Source organism: Electrophorus electricus, chromosome 10 (assembly GCF_013358815.1).
Source record: "Electrophorus electricus isolate fEleEle1 chromosome 10, fEleEle1.pri, whole genome shotgun sequence".
In the NCBI taxonomy this organism is placed as follows: Eukaryota; Metazoa; Chordata; class Actinopteri; order Gymnotiformes; family Gymnotidae; genus Electrophorus; species Electrophorus electricus.
Window position 1 is genome coordinate 6,199,692 of NC_049544.1, and position 19,456 is coordinate 6,219,147.

The 19,456-nt window shown below is 45.4% G+C and overlaps 1 protein-coding gene across 2 annotated transcripts in view; it reads left to right on the plus strand.

Moving 5' to 3' along the window:
* Nucleotides 1-17,297, plus strand: part of mroh1 (maestro heat-like repeat family member 1) — a 29,104-nt gene extending 11,807 nt beyond the window's left edge. Inside the window, exons 20-43 of one of the 2 annotated variants that reach the window (XM_035530732.1) lie at nt 66-185; nt 659-781; nt 996-1,142; nt 4,082-4,108; nt 5,065-5,187; nt 5,432-5,511; nt 5,790-5,928; nt 6,272-6,367; nt 6,457-6,561; nt 6,796-6,931; nt 7,298-7,410; nt 8,264-8,416; nt 8,538-8,692; nt 10,067-10,232; nt 10,461-10,666; nt 10,945-11,082; nt 11,312-11,426; nt 12,309-12,455; nt 12,756-12,944; nt 13,546-13,695; nt 13,937-14,071; nt 14,439-14,541; nt 14,669-14,734; nt 15,685-17,297. In XM_035530732.1, the coding sequence (XP_035386625.1) occupies nt 66-185; nt 659-781; nt 996-1,142; nt 4,082-4,108; nt 5,065-5,187; nt 5,432-5,511; nt 5,790-5,928; nt 6,272-6,367; nt 6,457-6,561; nt 6,796-6,931; nt 7,298-7,410; nt 8,264-8,416; nt 8,538-8,692; nt 10,067-10,232; nt 10,461-10,666; nt 10,945-11,082; nt 11,312-11,426; nt 12,309-12,455; nt 12,756-12,944; nt 13,546-13,695; nt 13,937-14,071; nt 14,439-14,541; nt 14,669-14,734; nt 15,685-15,761 (3,009 nt within the window). In that variant the 3' untranslated portion in view covers nt 15,762-17,297. The remainder of the gene's footprint in view (nt 1-65; nt 186-658; nt 782-995; nt 1,143-4,081; nt 4,109-5,064; nt 5,188-5,431; nt 5,512-5,789; nt 5,929-6,271; nt 6,368-6,456; nt 6,562-6,795; nt 6,932-7,297; nt 7,411-8,263; nt 8,417-8,537; nt 8,693-10,066; nt 10,233-10,460; nt 10,667-10,944; nt 11,083-11,311; nt 11,427-12,308; nt 12,456-12,755; nt 12,945-13,545; nt 13,696-13,936; nt 14,072-14,438; nt 14,542-14,668; nt 14,735-15,684) is intronic. The other variant, XM_035530733.1, reaches the window with a different exon arrangement.
* The last annotated feature ends 2,159 nt before the right edge of the window (nt 17,298-19,456 follow it).

The window sequence follows — 19,456 nt, forward strand, 5'->3', positions numbered from 1 at the left end:
TCCACCGCCGCCCTGTAGCATAAAGTAACACTGCGTAAAAAAGCACCCTTATCCCCCCTCCCTAGAGCTTCCTGTATAAGTGCATTGGTGTGACACTCCAGCAGTGCACCAATAAGGAACTCGTGAGAAAACAGCTGCAGGAGATCCTGATCAGCGCTCGCCATAACGACGCCACTGAGAGAGCGGTAGAGCAAAGATGCGCGCGCGCGCACACACACACACACACACACACACACACACAAACACACCCACCCACACAGAGTCCCACATGGTAAATGTAGACAAGCCTCATGTGCTCGATGTGGTCCTCTGATTGGGTGTCCATTTAAAAGCACGGGATCACCTTTGTGCATTTCGCTCCTTTAGAGCTCGTCAAGATGATGTCTTGTGACAGAAATGCAATTCAAGCTCCCTGCTTATTTGTAGAGAGAGGTCATGCCTCTGCTGGAAGCTGTAATTTCTGGTGTTGGCTCAGCAGTGCGGCTTTATCACCGAGAGATTTGATTAGAGGTTGCGGAGCTGACTGTTTCCACTCGCAGAGTGGTACATGCTGATGAATACACCGATCCCCTGTTTGGAAATTGGATGGCTTAAGCCTCCATTCTAAAAGCCACTAATAAGTAATAATGGGAATAATTGGAAGCGATTGGTTTCACAGGGAGTAGCTATGGGTGTCGGGCTGTGTGCCAGGAGTCATCTGGATGACACTCTGGCCAAGCTGGAGGAGTTTGGGAAATCCGATGCGTTCAAGAAGGCCTCGGGGATCTTCGGCCTCCTCAAAGTAGGTCCTGCTTGCCTCCCCGTTGAGACAAAACCAAAGCATATAAAAAATGTTCCAGACAGACTCGTCAAAAGCTCACTTTTTATATTTTTTATATATATATATATATATATATATATATATATATATATATATATATATATATATATATATATATATATATATATATATATATATATATATATAAAATTTATTTATTTATTTCTGTGTGCAGGATAAGAACGACGTGGATGTGGAGAAGATGAAGAGCACAATGATCCTGTGCTACGGCCACGTGGCGCTGCACGCCCCCGAAGAGCAGCTGCTGCTCCGCCTCGACACCCACATCCTTCGTAGCATCAACAAGCACTTCAACACCAAGGTAAGAGGAACGGGAGGCCTGGCTGCGTCTGGCCTGGCCCGGCTAGCTCCAGCTGGGTCTGGCCCGCTGGCTCTGGGTTGGTCTGGTCTCACCACAACAGGCAGACGAGACGGAAGGAAAACCCTTGACTTCACAGAGAATCTCTTACTTCTCGTGTGGAATCAGACGCTTGTCTCTCTGCACTAGTCTCTCGAGCATAGCTGCTTACACCTGATCCGCCCTCCAGCAGGATAAATGGAGACTTCGGCGGTTGACCCGTGAGAGTGATAGCCAGTATCTCTGTACACTGTTTAGTTTAAAATTTGGTGCCAAAAGGCCGGATTTTATGGATTGTGGAAAAAAAGTTAGTTCTTAGTGTTAAAAAATAATTTTCATGGAAGGGGTACAGTGGTCTAACCACCTTTTTGCAGTTTTAACCAGCGAGTCGTAATACTTTCCTAAATGGGGTGGAAAAACCCCTCCGCGGTTGAGCCTTGTGCCCGCTATGGGAGTAGCCGTGCTTAGCTTGGCTATCTCCCTCCATGACCTCATGTCCGTAGGATCCCGATTGAGCTAGAACCCTCTGAAGACCTGATCAGAAATTCTGCAAAGCTCACCTTTTTGAAGAGCTGAGAATGCCAATAGTGTACTTATCTTCTAAATGTTGGTTTAGAATAGATATTCTGATTAATTCCAGTGATTAATTAAAAAGTCTTAACTGTGAAAGTGTTAGTGTTATTGTATTGATACTTATGCCTTTTAAAGTTTACTTATGAAGTTATTTTACAAAAAATTGTTTTGTTTTGTTTGTTCCATGATGGCATGATTTGGCACCCTCCAGAATTCTTGGCACCTTTGGTAAAGATGAAATGCATGCAAAAAAGCTATGAAAAATGTCTGTTATTTATCAGCTTTCACTGAAAATAGAAAAATAACCTTTCAAAGAGGTAAAGTTTTACAAAGAAAAAAAATCCTTCGAGACAAACAAACCTCTCAAAAACATGTCACAGTTATTGCCACCCCTACATTTATTATTTTGTGACCTTTACCAAGATAACTGCACCAAGTCTGCTCTTCCAGTCCTGGAACACCCCTCCCTTTCAGAATCTGTGTAGATCCTTCAAATTCAGCTCATCATGTGTGGCTCTTCAGTTCAACTCTGAGGTTTTCAGCAGTGGTGTTAAGTAGGAGGTTAAGATCCCTGCTGAATAAGATTTTGGGTCTGATTTTTGTATTGATCTGGGGGTACTGTAATGCTGTAAGATTGAAACATCAGCCATGATGAACTTTTTAGCATTTTGGCAGTCAGATTTTGATATAACATCTACTGCAGTCCATGATGTCATGTACCCTCACCAGAGTCCCAGGGCTTTGGGAAGAACATCCCATATGGACCACCATACTTTCCAGTGGGGATTAGGTCCTCTCCTGCATGGCCTTGACTTCCCTTATGCCAAAACCCAACTATGTTATTTGTTCTTGGAAGTCTTTGTTTCATCTTGTCTGACCATATAACTAGTTCCAATCAAGGTTCAGGCAATTTGGTGAACTTCAGATGCTCAGATTTGTGGTTTGATGACTGAAGCTTTCTAATTGCAGACCCTCCAACTCCATCACGGAGAAGGCTTCTGGTTGTAGTTTTGGAGACATTGTGGATAGCAGATTTTGGAAGCTAATCCCACAGTGCAACCAACTCCTGCAGTTCTTGGAGGTTTTTGGAGGGCACATACACTTCTAGACAGTTGTTTCACAGCTTCACTTGTCTGAAACTTTTAAATCATTGCCCTTATCCTGAGGATGGATATTTAAAGATGTGACGCTGATTTCTAGTCATTGCCTGAGTTATGACGGCCAGTAACATCTTTTTCCTCATTTCAATGATGTGTTCTCTAATCTACCCCACATTAATGAATAAGTAATGGGGATTGGCTTGCATGTGATTTAGATTATACCCCAGTGAATCAGGACTGTCATGGATGACATATTTGGCATTTAGGATTGCTTAAGAAGAAAAATATTAACATGGAATGCAAGTTTTGATTATATTTTGATTATAAGAATTTATGGGAGAGTATATTTTGACACATTCATATAAAAAAAACAAAACTAAATTTTTAAAAAATTCTTTAAATATTGTACCTCACTGCAGGGATAGATTTCCTTAATGTTTTCTTATAACATACATTTTTGTAGCCTTTTTTTGCTCATCTTTACCAACAGCATGTAGGTTGGTTGATTAGTCTTATTGTTGCTGAGAGATGTTTTAATGGGACCTTCTCATTCCGTATTTCAGACCAAATGTGGTTGCTGGTTTTTGTTTTCAGCAGCTGTAATAAATCAAGCTCTTAAAAAGTTTCTGAAGAAATATTTTTTTCTCTTACCTCAAACACTGAACAGTCACTTGCCCTTTTATTCTTTGAATTAATGTGTTTTTGCCAACGGAAACAACAACGAAAAATGTATGATCTCTCTCTTCTTATTTTTTTATTGGCCTTATTTTTATTTATTTTACAGGCGTGTCATAATACTGACAGGAAATTAGCTCCAAGTTCACTTTGCTGGTTTCATGGATGTGTACGTGCAGCAGCTCAGTACTCAGATGCAGTCTTTAGACCTGCGCTAGATAGGGTGGACATTTCTTGCTCAATTAGGCTCCGTCACATTTCACATTTCAAAACTTGTCTTTTACAGCTAGACGTTGAAATGCTATGACGGGTTGAATAATATTTAAATATATCCTTCTAAACAACTCTTTTGTTCAGAGTTCTATTTCTGTCCTATCGCATAGGATACAAGTTGAATGAAAAATCATCTTTGCAAATGTTTTTAACTCGTAATATAAATCAAAGTATGCAGCAGATCTGCAGGCATTTTAATTAGCCTAAGTAGAGTGTATTATGCATAGGGAGGTGTGAAATGTTGTGCATTAAACCCATTGCGTTACGTTTTATGTTGCACAGGTTCTGGGAATTAAAGTAGAGACCAAGGTACCCTGAGGAGCCCCTTTATTATTACCTGTACACCTTAAACTAAAACCTGCTTCTCTCATCTCGAGGCCTCCAATAGAACTAAAGCAACATGACCTTCTGAACTTCTCAAAAAGAGAGACAAAAAGAATAGTAACTTGTCTCGATGAGTTAAATAATGACTTGTCTCGATGAGTTATTGAGTCTGGTCCAGCAGAAATTGTAAACATTACAGTCGAAAACCACGAGATATTTATTTTTAAAAGGTCAGACATTGAATACATCTGAAGATCAGATTATCTTAGCATCTACAACCGCAAATGCCAGCTCAAGTTGGGGGGTGGGGAGTTATTCTTTTTGTTTTGAGAATTTCAGAAAGTTTCCAAATTAATGCCTGTGTACTAACCCTGAGAATGTCTCCTCTGACTAAAACGTCACACTGGTCGCTGTGTGGAGGGGCCTTTCTGCTCTGGGTTAATTCCAGATGGTTTCACCTATCAAATCTGATTCGCTTGAATGGTCTTCTTACACCGCCTGCTTAAGCACTATTTTAAGGATGCAGATTGTGATGAGCTCTTGCAGTTTTTGTCTAGTTGTGTTTATTTTTTTTCTCCCTACAGTTAATGATATAATTTCTTGGCGATTCAGGTTGAATCGTGAGGTGTAAACTGCCTTTTATAATGAGCATGGTCACAGGGAAAAGCTGGGAACAGGGCATCTTCACCCTCTGGGTTTATTGGGTGGCATATTCTGAAAGCAGAATATCTACTTTTAGTTCAAATTGGTGCAGCCTTAAGTTGAAACAGGATGTAACTGCTGAATGGAAAGAATCTGGCTTCATAGTGTGCCACCCTGATCTGGCTCTCATAGGAATACGGAACCATGATTTTGACTTCTGGTTATTGACTTCTAGCGCCATGCAGACTAAGCCATCGTGCATATATTTGTGTATATTTGTGCTTCTCTCTCCTCTGCAGGACTTGACCATGAAGCTGAGTCTAATTCAAAGCGTTGGTCTTATCGCTAAAGCCATTCGTGGTTGTGTTTGCAAACAAGGCTACCTGTTCAGCCGTAAACAGGAGCTCGTGGGTATAATGATGGTATGTGGCCTCATATGTGTCTAACAAATTAAAACGGTCATTTATTTACAAGAATTCTGCTTTTAAATACAAAATAAAATCTGTTGGTCTTTTGCAGCACAATTTCAGATTTCATTTTTGGCGTGGTTTTTTTTTCTCTCCCCCCTCCCCGATCCATTGAGCAGGTTAATACCCTGAACAATGATAATTCTTGATGGATTTATAATGGGTTTAAGCTTATCTTGCGTGTTTTCTCTTGGCATAGGATTTCATGAAGGCGGAGCCTGCCGAAGCGGTCCGCTCTCCTGTGCGCCACCTCGTTATGACTACATGTGCCAACCTCGTGTATCCTCTCAGAGCAGCAAAGCCTGGACTACTTTCCCTGGCAAACATATCTAATAACTGACATATCTAATAATTGTGGAATAGTTGTACATGTGCAGGTTCATCTCTCTGACCACTCTTTTGCACTTGCTTTAATAGTAGAAACCTTTTTATTCTTGTGGGAACACATTTTGTTGACTGAGGCAATATTAAAACAGATGTGCAAATAGAATTTTAAAAACCATAATCATATCTGTGGACATACCATGCTCTTTAAGGTCTTGACCTGAGATTTCCAGTAATCTGGACCCACCACTGATGGAAAATGAACAGTTTGACATGTTGAAAACGTCTATAAATGGGATGTATGTCCTTCCAGCGTTAGAAATGGCGAAAAAAGCCAAAGATGATGATGGTCTGGACCCACTGCAAAGAGAGGTGAGAGAGAAACATAACTGAGACACACACACACACACACACACACACGTGAATTTAGCTCTCCTGTTTTCAGGGATTTTCATTGCTTGAGGACCTTCCTGGTTAGTTATAGCCATTCTGGTTCAGCAGGGCATCAAATATTATTCACTGTCAATATATTACGCATCAGTACAGTTATATATAATGGGGGGGGAAAAAAAGAGGCCAGTTACTTTTGAAAAACTACTGAGTTTTGTCCATCTCAGCCATTCGCCTTCACCGGTGACATTGTAGTACAAGATATAGTATATTGCTTTTCATGGATTTGTAAAGACCCCTCATAATCTCATCTGCTGTCTTGCAGGCCTTATATGCAGATACTTTCTGGGCCCTTCATGAGCTGCTGCGAAGCGTGCTGGCCAGAGACTTGAGTCCTGATGGCCTTCACGCCATCTTCACGGTAAGCTCGCGCCCGCACTCGCGACCGCGCCCGCGTGGCGCGCCGCTCGCTCTGAGCCCCAGTTATCGAACACCGCTTGTGTTCCTCAGCATATCGAGAGCTGGCTGAGCTCCAGGCAGGACCACGAGCGCGAGAGAGCGATGAGGACCGTGGCTGAGCTGCTGCAGTTCTACCTGGGCAGCCTCAACGTCAAGGTGAGCCTCAGAGACAGCAGCGCGACAGGTGGCCGCAAGGACGTAGCCGCACAGGTTTAAGCCCAGCTACCCTCGCATCCTTACCCCAGCTGGTCATTGTGTCACAGGGCTTTGGGCGTTCACGTTAGCCATTTTGGTGAGGTGCCTTCCTGAGGTCTCCGGGACACCCTCTGACGGGTCGAGCTCATTTCATATGGCATAACGCAGCACGAATGTCTGTGTATTACTGATCAGAACTTGGTGACATTCCATAACCTCGGGGCACTGTTGGGTCGCCTGGCTCCACGCTGCACGGACCCCAGCCCCGCTGTGCGCACGGCCGCCGTGGACTGCATCTACACACTCTTGCATATTCAGCTGCGCTACGAAGGTAATACCCTGCCTGCCATATCACCCGTGCTGCAGACGGAGAAGGTCCAGTCGGACAGTTTTGTGAGCTGCAGTAGCAGTAGGGATGACTTGCGCTGCACTTGTACATGATGATGAACTTAACCATTTTACATTTAAGTTTCATGGCATTTAGCTGACGCTTTTATCCAAAGCGACTTATAGTTATGAGTCTTCATCTTGGTTCTTTATTTTGCTTCATAACTCTGAGGTTATAGCGAATGGGGTTGCCTCCATGCCTTTTTGCTTCTGTTAAATTCGACGTCACCCGCGTCTTTCCACGAAGCTTCGGACCCACCCCGCTGACACATGCATCTCCGCTTGGTCACATCTGTCCTATTCTCTTTAGGTTTCGCCTCGGATTACAGAGACGACTCGGTCGAGACTTTGTTAACAATGCGTGAGAAACTGAGCGACCCTGACCCGTCGGTCCTCTACAAAACCTGCTCTGACCTCACTAAGGTACAGATGTCTCACTTAATGGCTGCATCACGTTAGCGTTCGACGAGGAATCACGTTCACTTTAATTTCCACTTTACCCCAAGTCTGTCCGAGAGATTTTAAGAGTGTACTTTCCTTCTTTCAGTACTGCTGTGACGCCTCAAGGTAAACATGCCTATAAAGAAAGGCAAGTCAAGGCAAGCTGGCCATTCATACAGTAACGGCAGCTTCCTAGGAAATCCATATAGCTTAAACGCAGTGTGGTGTGCGCTACTCGGAAAGGGTGCAGATCGTGTAGAGTAACACCTGCAAGCTGTTCTGGCCTCAGCATCGCTACCACTGCCATTTTCAGTCATTACTCAATATTGTAAAACATAACACATTTAACTTCATAAGCATATCCATATCCATGTAAAGCGATATGACGGTTACTTGACAAATTGCTGTGGTCTGAGGCAATTGTGGTATGTGTGTTTTTTTTTTTTTTTTTTGTTTTTTTTTTTTGTTGGCTGTGTCTTATCGGTCCAAAAATAACACAGCCGCCCGGGACCATGTTAACTGGACATTAACGTTAATGAGCTGTTGGCCTCATAGCAAGTGTGGTTTGTAATTGACCATATTTAAGACCATGCTAACTGGGCATTAGCCTTAATCAGCTGTTACAAATGTAAGCCGCAGAGAAAACGTATCTTTAAATGGACTCTGCCTCAGACCATGATAACCCTGCGTTCCACTAATTGAAGGGGTGATGACGACAGCGCTATTGGATTGGCTGTCATCACTTCACGTCACTTAATGAGCATGCTTGTCTTTTAGCTTGTTTGTTTGTATCTCTCTCTCTCTCTGTCTGTCTGTCTCTGTCGATCTGGGGCAGATCATCAGTAAGCGTCTGCCACACCAGCAGTTGAACACCCTCATCTTCATGCTGTTTGAAGGGCTGGTGGACTCCCAGTCCAACTGCTCCAGAGCGTCTAGTGTCATCCTCAACACGCTGCTCAGAAACCGAGGCGCTGGCCTGCAGGACCTGGTAATGAAGTCTGCACGACACGCAGGGGATGTGAAATAGATTTTGATTTGTGAGTAGTCAAACACTGTTTGCCTCTTCCTGTCTTGGTGCGTGTGCGTGCGTGCACTTGGCTGTGTCTCAGGTGCCAGAGATGTTGGAGGCGTTGCACGTTCGTCTACAGGTTATCAGTGAGGAGCAGGTGAAGGTGGCAGTTGCTCAGTCCATCCTCATCCTGGCCTCCCAGCACCTGCAGACTGTCATCAACACCCTCCTCTCCCACCCGCTCCCATGGGACAGGTAGAGCACCTCCTAACAGCCTGTCACAGGGGCCACAGAGTGGTCGACTTCTGCTGATTCACGTTTTTCTGCCTGTGGGAAAACTTTTGTACAAGACCATCTTTAGTTTGAGACGCATTCTGTACCGAGGTGTGTGCTTGTGTTTGTGTGTGTGTGTGCTTGTGTTTGTGTGGGTGTGCTTGTGTTTGTGTGGGTGTGCTTGTGTTTGTGTGGGTGTGCTTGTGTTTGTGCGCGCGTGCTTGTGTTTGTGCGCGCGTGCTTGTGTTTGTGCGCGCGTGCTTGTGTGTGTGTGCGTGTGCTTGTGTGTGTGCTTGTTTGTGTGTGCTTGTGTTTGTGCGCGCGTGCTTGTGTTTGTGCGCGCGTGCTTGTTTGTGCGCGTGTGCGTGTGCTTGTGTGTGCGTGTGCTTGTGTGTGCGTGTGCTTGTGTGTGCGTGTGCTTGTGTGTGCTTGTGTGTGCTTGTGTGTGCGTGTGTGCGTGTGTGTGCGTGTGTGTGCGTGTGCTTGTGTGTGCTTGTGTGCGCGTGTGCTTGTGTGTGCGTGTGCTTGTGTGTGCTTGTGCTTGTGTGTGCTTGTGTGTGCGTGCGTGTGCGTGCGTGCGCGTGCGTGCGCGCGCTTGTGCGTGCGCGCGCTCGTGCTTGTGCGTGCGTGCGCTCGTGTGTGCGTGCGTGCGCTCGTGTGTGCGCGCGCGCGCTTGTGCGTGTGCTTGTGCGCTTGTGCGTGCGCTTGTGTGCTGTGCGCTTGTGTGTGCGTGCGTGCGTGCGCTTGTGTGTGCGTGCGTGCGTGCGCTTGTGTGTGCGTGCGTGCGTGCGCTTTGTGTGTGCGTGCTTGTGTGTGCGTGCGTGTGCTTGTGCGCTTGTACGTGCGTGCGTGCGTGCGCTTGTGTGTGCGTGCGTGCGTGCGCTTTGTGTGTGCGTGCTTGTGTGTGTGTGTGTGTGTGCGCGCGCGCGCTTGTGTGTGTGCGTGTGTGCGCGCTTGTGTGTGCGCGCTTGTGTGTGTGTGTGTGTGTGTGTGTGTGCGCTTGTGTGTGTGTGTGTGTGTGCGTGTGTGCGCGCGCGTGTGTGCGTGTGTGTGTGCGTGTGTGCGTGCGCTTTTGTGTGTGCGCGCGCGCTTGTGTGTGTGTGTGTGTGCGTGTGTGCGCGCGCATGTGCGTGCTTGTGCGTGCGTGCTTGTGTGTGTGTGTGCGCGCTTGTGTGCGCGCTTGTGTGTGTGTGTGTGTGTGTGTGTGTGTGTGTGTGTGTGTGTGTGTGTGTGTGTGTGTGTGTGTGTGTGTGTGTGTGTGTGTGTGTGTGTGTGTGTGCGTGCGTGCGTGTGTGCGCGCTTGTGTGTGTGTGTGTGTGTGTGTGTGCCTGTGTGTGTGCGTGTGCATACCCTCAGCTGGAGCTGTGAGATGTGGATAGCTTTGGGGGCAGACAGTGCCGTTGCTCGTCAGATCATGGAGATGATCATGGAGAAGTTGAATATCATGGTGCCATTTGAAGATAAGAAACAGTCCATGCTGAGGCCAGGCATGACCAAGGTGGCCACCAGCCAGCCTCTAGCGGTGAGCAACCCTTGTCCTGCTGAGCTCCTCTTCCCAGCGAAAATCACTCACACTCAGTTCAGTTCAGCAATGCTCTACTAGAGCACTGCAGTTCTCTAGAGTTCTGCAAATGCTGCAGATGACATGTGCCCTGCGTGTGAGCTGTAGATGACGTGTGGCCTGATTGTCCTGTAGAAGGCTTTTTGCCCTGCGTGAGCTGTAAATTACGTGTCCCCGCGTGTCCTGTAGATGACGTGTGCTCTGCGGGAGCTGATGCTGAACGGGCAGGCCGAGGAGGCGACGGTGACGCTCTTCCCGCGCCTCTTCAGCGCCTTGCTCGTGCGAGTGGGCTCCAGCGTGGCCGTGCAGCTCCCAAAAGACATCAGCAGCAACGGCATCGGAAACGAGCGCAGAGCCTCCGGCAAAGCCGTCCCCGCCAACTTCGATGTCTGTGGGTGAGTCACATCAAAGGCCTGTTAAGATAGCTAGTTTGTTTTTCTTTAGATACACTTGCTGAATTATTATTATTTTTTTTTTTACAGGACTTCACCAAGCACACACACCCTGTGTGTGTGTGTGTGTGTGTGTGTGTGTGTGTCTCTCTCGCGACAGTTTTTGTAACGGAAATGCTGCCACAGTCTTTTATCATCTTTTGTTGGAATCCAGCTACTGAGCCGTGTTCCAGGCGCTGTCTCCATGCGGCCTGTAGTGAGCGTGTTTTCCTGTTCCCCAGCGTGGCGGTTGAGGCCCTGCGCATCCTGCTGGCTCGAGCTCACCTGGACGCGGTAGTGAAGGCACTGGACGAGGACGCAGCATGGGACAAGATGAAGGGGTCACAGCAGCACACCGCAGGGGTCACCAGGCTCTCCAGGTAAGCATGGGCCCGTCTGTTCCCGCTGTGGCTTCTGTTACCTGTTCCATAGGTGTGCTACCAGCTGCCATTTAAAATGCCACCAGATCTTTTGAATCTTTTAAATTTGCAATTTTTTATGTACATAGCCAAATTAGAATAGTCTGGGTTTGGTGTTATGTAGTTAGAATGAAATTGGTGATCCAAGTAAAGTAAGGTCTGTGCGTGTCTGTCTATGTCTGTATATCAGAGCTATGGCGAAGCATGCAGGTCCTCGTCTTCCAGCTATACTGGAAAGCCTGTGCCCCTCGTTCAACAATATCTATGAGTGCCAGAGAATAACAGTCACAGCTTTCTGCTCCGAGGTAAGGCGCTAGCCGACGCTTCATTACAGTTCTTAGCTTAAAATAGCCACAGTTTGTAGGCGACCAACTCTGTGGAATCTGGTCAAGCAGCACATTTCAGTTGCAAGCCAAGATTTTTGATACAGCAAATCAAATAATTGTGGAGGTTTGGCACGGTGGATTTTGCCGTCTGCTTTCATGTTACCTGTCACACACCTCTCACGGTTAAATCCAGCATTGGAGAACTCATGAGTTTTGGGTTAATTAAGACTTGGTAAAAATGTCCCGATACCTGCATAAACAGCTTGGGTAACTTGGAACAACCTGGACTCGGTTTACACCCATTATTTTCCCCTGATAATCTGAGTGTATTTGTGTAGTAAGTTATGTGTAGTAAATAATTATAGCTATTTCTTTTGAAGAGTTTGAAATGGAAAAGAAAAAAGAAAACGAGTAACAAAAGGTTACTCAGTCTGGAAAGTTCTAGAACCCAATTTAGCATTAAGCCACAGCACATGCGTCACGAGAGCCTTGTTATTATTATCCTGGAATCTAGGGCTCCTGAGAGCCCTGTGTGGTCTAGGCCCATCGAACTGCGGGGTGGAAAACATCTCAGTAACTTCATCCCTCGGCTGTTTTAAAACTCTGGCATTTCGACTTAAATGTGAATTCTCACTTGCGTGAACAGAGCGCGTCGCTGTGCACGGCGTGCGTTAACGCTTGCCCTTTTGCACCATGATTTGCTGAAATTATCCGTGACATTTTCAAATTTCAGCTAAGGCTGCAAAGTCACACGCTGAGCTGTTGCATGGCCCTGTAAGGACACCGAGGCGACACTCTCAGGGTTTGAGGGAGAAGAATAGAAAGAAAGTTGACTTTGGGAATCTTCCCCCCCCTCTCTAGCTGCTGAATCACCACGTGGTTACGGAGCTGATGATGATCGACATGTTGATGAACAGTATGATGGAGAGGATTTCGGACCCCTGCTCCACTGTCCGCATGTTGGCCGTCAGAGGCCTGGGGAATGTTGCCGTAGGCTCACCGGAAAAGGTACTGGACCTGACCCCTGACCCGATAAGGTGGATACCAGTCCAGGCGGCTAATGCCCCCTGGGAGACATTCTCACGTGTAAAGTTCAGAGCCATTCATTTTTTTTGTGCATGTTGTTATCTACTTTTAGATAAATTAGACATTTTTGAATATATACAAATCGCACGTTTTGAGTTTCAGTATCTTTGTTCATTAGAGGAGTTGTTATGCTACAGTGAAACTGCCACTTGTACTAGAACAGTCTGCCGAGGATTCTTACACGTGGCCTCGGATCCTGTGTCCCGCGTCCTTCATGTCTAGGTGAACAAGTACGCCAAAGAGCTGCTGGCGGCCATGAGCTCAGGCATGGAGGAGAAGGACGATCCGGGCAAGCTCATCACCCTGGAGGCCATGTCCGGCCTGTCCAAGGTGCTGCTCTACCTGGACCAGCAGAACATGCACCTGCTGGTCGTCTACATCTTCATGAAGATCAAACCCTTCTTGGAGAACGTGAGTGGGGACCCTTGTACTGGGATTATAGAGAGCCAGAAACTTTGGGGTGCTTGTCACCAGGCTCCTTATTTAAGGGCACTGCCGTAATGAGGAGGTGGCCTTAGTCCTCTGAGCATGCTTTGATGTTTAGAATCTGTTCTGGCAGCAACTGAGGCTATTGGTTCAGAAGAGCAGACCTGCTGTCTTATAGAGCAGTAGGAAGTAGCAGAGCTAGAAGACCTTCTTTGATTTAGATGGGTGAAGATGGAAACTTGCACACCTGGTTGCACACTTCCCAGGTTTCTTTATCCTGCTTGAACATTTTGGCCACAGCAGTTATGCGCTTTTTTTTTTTTTTTTGAGAGTTGCCTTTTCTGTAGTTTAGTTACCCAAAACTTTTGTTTGAAGTTTTGAAGGAGTTTGAAATATGCTATTATGGTTATTTAAATTAGTGAAATATTTTCTAAGTAATGTAGCCATTTAAACAGGACCACCTTTATCATCTGACGTTCCTGTCATTTAGACCAGAGCTTTTCAGTACTTTTCAACCAGGACTTGGGAATTTGAGTCAAACGTGGGTGTGTGATGCCGTGAGTTCTCTTGCCTGGGTGTCATGCAGGAGAACGATAAGCTCCGCTGTGCATCCATCATGCTCCTGGGGAACCTGTCCAGGTTCGGGTCAGGGGAGGCCGTCTTCAAAGACCAGATCCACAACGTGTTGGTCAGTCTGCTTATGCACCTCAACGACCCCAACGCGCAAGTCGTCAAGGTCAGTGGCTGTTGTGGAGCCACTTTTTATATCAAATCTGCAATTCAAAAAGCTGAATGCAGTATTGGGTACTATTTCACAAAAATAACTAGCACCCTCTATTAAGCTTTCCTCTATATACTTGATATTGTTTATTCAGTAAAATGTGTGTGTGTGTGTGTGTGTGTGTGTGTGTGTGTGTGTGTGTGTGTGTGTGTGTGTGTGTGTGTGTGTGTGTGTGTGTGTGTGTGTGTGTGTCCAGGCTTGTAAGTATACCATGCGCGTGTGCGCTCCAGTTGTGGGGTCCGAACAGATCACTGCCATGTTTCACAACCACCTGCATGAGGAGAAGGGTCTGCACTATGGCGAGTTCATCAATGACCTCATCAAATACATAGTGAGTTAGTATGGAAAAACCAGCTTATAGCTATGGCACTCGCTGCCACCAAACAGTGTGTGCTGAACTGAGCCTAAAGTGTCATGAACCGATGTTGCTGAAGATAAAGAAGCCCAATTAGTTATTAATTGAACTCTATTATTTATTGGTTGTTATTAATTAGTTGTTATCCTGAATAATCAGGACAACTACAGAGACACAGAATCTGTTAGTGCACTTTGTAGCATACTGCAGCTTTAAACGTTCAACCCAAGAAGACTCCACTTCTGGTCAATAACAAACAGTTGCTGTGTAGCATCAGTCAATAGCCTCATTAATAATAGTGTATTGCCATCTCAGGTAAATTCTGCCTTTTTCCCCCCCAAAGATCCAAGACTTCCCTGGCATGCTCAACTTCTACCACGTCACGGTCGTCCAGTTCTTCAAAAGCAATTGGTCCGAGATCCGTGCCAGTGCTGCTATGTTCATAGGTGAGAAGATTTAAGATTCTTCATTCCCCAAATGTCACAGTAATGAAATCATGATGTGTTAAATGTTGTCGAAGGCTATCCTGCATGCTTAAGATTGACCTGTGTCTGTGTGTTTTATGGACTTCAGGGTTTCTGGTAGGAAACCTGCCTGAGGAGTACTTCTCCCATATGAACATGGCAACAGTGACTAAGGGTAAAGAGCCGTGTTAAGACCACGTTACTTCTGTCTCTGTAGTCGCCATACTGTTATTTTCTGCACTGCAGTGCCCTTCGTGAAAATCGGGACGCTGAAGTCATAATTACTTCTGCTGTTTTTCCATTTTGTTTTCATCTATTTATTGAGTTTTCTGTAAGGATGCAAAATATGAAACAATGGCAGATACAATAATGAATGGATAGTCAAAGTAAGAAAAAAGGCCCCATTAAGGAGAGAAAAACAAAGAAAATAAATAACGAAATAAGTAAAAGCAAATAAGAAACGTTAAGGGAATTATAAAAGGCTCAGATCATAAAGGTCAGTGTAGCCCATTAGGGGAGCTCGAGGATGGAACTTTGTGCAGTCTCCATCTGGATTCTGCTGTTTTTCTAGTGTGGTACTGTACTGCGTCTCTAAGTGGGAAACGCGGTGGAGATGGGATCATGCATTCTTCCATTCAGCCCTCTTTCGTGCCGATAAAAAGTGACGCTGGCAGCAGAGTAAATATAAATATCTTGTCTGGCCCCGTACAATAATATATCTGCAGATCCTTTTGCTGGTGTTTTATCGTGCAGCAAAACAGTGACAACAAACACAGCAGCAGAGAAATGTAGAAGTCTCGCTTTTCTGGATTTGAGTCCAGTCACGCGTGAGCTACACTTGCTAAAAAGGAGACTAAAGTCAGACATTGACATTTAAGATGTTAAAAAACAGAAATAAGCACACGTCAGTAAAAAACAAAACAAAACAAAAACAACCCACTTTGATCATTACAGCCCGTTCTATGCACCTCTGGCTTACTTTAGTACAGTAATACTGCGAATCCTCTGGACTGCGTGAATGACTGACTTGCACTGCTAGACGTGGCATCGCACTTCCTCAAACAGGAAGTGTTAAGAGGAGCAAGACGAGGTTGTCAGGCTCATCGCTCCCTTTTCCTCTTCCAGGCCTCGTGATGCTGCTACAGGATCCAGAGCCGCTGGTACGGGCGAAGGCTGCGGAGGCCATGGGCCAGTTCCACTGAGCAGCGTTCGGCAGTGGGTGTCGGCTTTGGAGATGGGTGAAAGCCTTGATCGTGGTCTACCTGAGTGAGCCTCTTTAGTGACCAAAGACTGTGCACTTGTTCTTTAATAAGAAAAGACAACAAGCTCTGTAATGACAGTTCAGAACACTGGAGCTTTTTGGGAGGTGTTTGTAATTTTCTATGTAATCCCTGTTCATGTTGAGTAGTTTGTAGTACGTAATGGACAGTATAGATTGTAACGGTACCAGAAACCCTTTAAATCATAGACTCATAGCGATTCGATTTCCAAGAATCACACTTTGTTTTGGGGACTTTATTTCAGTCCTTTGTGGATCATTGTGTATAAGCGGATTGGACTCTGGACTCAGCAGAATTCAGCCACAGACCATCACGGCAAGGTCTCATCACCTGCTCAGCAGGCCTAATAGATTTTCTAGACAAAGGTTTCATAGCCATTTGGTACTAGTTACTTTAGAAGGCGTCACGCTTTCACTGGGACGTAGCAGTAAGTAGAGAGCAGGTGCAGCAGACGCGTCCCTGTAGGAGGAGTGGAGCAGCACTCACTGGGGTTTTGTAGCATGACGTCATTGAGGTGACCAACCGTGACCTACTGAGGGGTCTGTCTGTCTGTCTGTGTGTGTGTGTGTGTGTGTGTGTGTGTGTGTGTGTGTGTGTGTGTGTGTGTGTGTGTGTGTGTGGTCCTGGGTGAAACCTATGGACATGGTTGCGTTTGGCATAAGAATGCCACAGCGGTGCCTACTTCCTAGATTTGTGCAAGGTAAACTGTTGTAAACAGGCAGCAAAGATGTTTTGTACTCATTTGTAATGCACTTGTGAGCCTTGTTCCACACTGTTAGGACTTTGTGAACCACACGGTGGAGTAAGGTCAGGTGTGCATGGGGACGTAGAGGAGCTTTAAAATCAATCTGGCTTAACCACACTCACTAGGCATCTCTGGGTCACGGTGGATCTGTTCAGTTCTTTGACACAAAAAGCAGCATAGACAGGTGAAACTGATCCTAGGTCATATTAAACAATACAATCCATAATGCAATCCTTAATAAGCCTGTGTTGCAATCCACTGCGGTGTGCAGTACACTATGTGATCAGTTCAGTACCCTAATTCTGATCATGATTCTTTTTTTGTGGGGCCGGGGATATGTTCTTAATCCAGGCAAGGGTTCATTAAAACTGAAAATGTGAGGGGTTAAAGGTGAAGCTAAAGTTGTGTAGTCAGACGATAACTCCAGCCTCCGTATTGACGGTGGGCGGGGCTTTTCACACCGGCTTCTGTCTTCTGGAAGGCTCCCAGGAGTCCAGTTTAGTGGGGCTGCTCATGGCGCTCACGTCTAATGGACCTGCTTTGGAAATTCACATGTTCATGTCCTTTTTTTTCCCCCTTTTACTGTACTTTTTTTTCTTTTCTTTTGGAGAAACTCTTATTCTAGGATGATCATATAATTAAGCGAGGAAATTGAGCATCAGTGGTAAAAATCCGTTTGAATTAAGTTCATTAAAGTTTTTGTGGACAACATGCGCACTGATGTATTCATTCCAGAAGTCAACTGACCTTCTTATCAACATGATTTAATTTTTTTTTTTTTTTTTTTTGTGTACTAAGTACAAATTAATGCTTCATAGAGAACCAAAACCAACTCATAATAATTAAAAGGATATGAAGACTGAAGCAAGAAAATAAAACACTTCTGATACATTTTAGTGAATAATTTGCAGTGGCAAAAAACCACACATCTGTCAGACATATATGCACTTAGTTTAGGCAGTGTAGATTTTAGGAGCATTTGTTCAATATGCGTTCATAAGTATCGTTGTCTTTAACGCCTCCCAGCTGCTAAAGACTACATGCGTAACGGTCCATTACAGAACTGATAACCTACTACTGCAAAGTTTGACGTGGACGGACTAATGTAACTACCATGTGGGTGCACACACACACACACACACACTCAAATCACCATGCCAGGGAAGCACACCCCGCTGTCCAGTTTGCGGGTCGTGGGGGTCTCCTTCTCCGTGACGTTTTCCGAGGCACGGTCGGGCCTCGCCGCGGCGTGTCGAGCTGCTCACCCCGCGAGTAATGCCAATGCGGCAATCACGGGTGACCCTCTTTACTTGATGACATTGAGGATAAGACGGGAATAGAAAAGCGTACACAGAGGCTCCTCAGAGCGTGTAGATGAGGACTGGTTTTCACGCCTGGGATTGATCTGTCGGAAAACAAGTAGCCGAGTTAGAGTATATGTGTTTCGGGTAAGTCCAAAGCCTCTCAGTTAGCTTTCCGTCATAGGGGGGGTGGGGGGATGTTTTGTTCATAAGATACAGTAACCTTAGGTTTCTATTTGGGCCGTGGTCCGCTTTCGCCACTAGATGGCGCTCGAACTCACTTTGCGTACGTTGTGAATGGCGCTTTTGAACTTTTCCTCAACGCTCGGCTAAAGATCCGGGAAGCTACGTATGGCTCTAATAGCTGCCATAAATAGGCTCAGTGAATCAGATTCTTTCTACACCAATAACACACTGCACCGAAAGGTCAAGCCAGTCATGATTAGGCCCAGATTGCGTTTTTTTCAAAGCCATTTTCATTCGCAGGCAACTAGCAAGGACCTTTAATCCTAAATGAAGGAGGTCTAAAGATTAGAGGCTGAAATGTGACTGCATGGAGCTCTGAAGCGTCTGATGTGCGGAGTTTTCTCTTCTGGATAGGCAGCTGTCCTTCGCGGTAATCAAGTTGCTCTTGCCCTAAGGCACACCTCCTATCGACTTGTTCACTCTGTAGCTTGGAGATTAGGGCTCATTTGTACCTTGATAATGTTTTTATTATGCACCACGTTATACCTCTAATAATAGCAAGAAATTCGGGCGGGGCGTACGCTGAGTCTATACGACCCACATCTATGTCGAAATCATCTGAACGATGAATCTGGTATGCCCCTTCAAGATCAAACGTTATAAAGCGGCAATTATAAGATGCTTTCAGTTTTGTCTTTTTACATTAGCGCAGGTCAAAGTTTAAAAAAACCAACAACAACAATTCCTCTTCCTATATTAAATATGTATGCGCGTAAACAAATGTGTACAGTTCGATTCTGAGTCAACAGCGACGCTCCCTGCCATTCTGACCCGAGATCCTGATTTTCTGAGGTCATTAAGAGCACTTGGGCATTACCAATGGGCACAGGTCTGTCACACCTGACACCATAGCCTTGTATTTCCACTATGGCCCTTATTAGTCTCTCATAGCAGAAGACTGACATGCTCTGGAACAGCATTGCACAATCAAGGAAGGTGCTGCACATTGGTCCCTATTACCTTTCAGAACAACTTGGGTGGCTGTGAATGTTCAATGGAAGTACAGGAAGTCTTTCAGTCAGAAATAGGTCTAGGTCTCACCAGAATTACATCAGTGTGCCATCACTGCTTAACAGAAAAGCTCACTTCATGAATGCTTCATTTCAGTTTGGGAAAGTGGGCAAAATGTAATCAGTTTATCGTAATCACTATATTTGCGCTGTAAGCCTTATTTAGATTTAGCTTGACTGCATTTGGCAGATGCCCTTGTCCAGAGCGACTTTCACAAGTGCTTTGTAGTCTCTATCAAAAACATATCCTCGTATGAGCATTGTGTGTGAAGCAGTAGGTTTTGAAGTGTTCATTTATGTCCTGTTGGTTTTCTG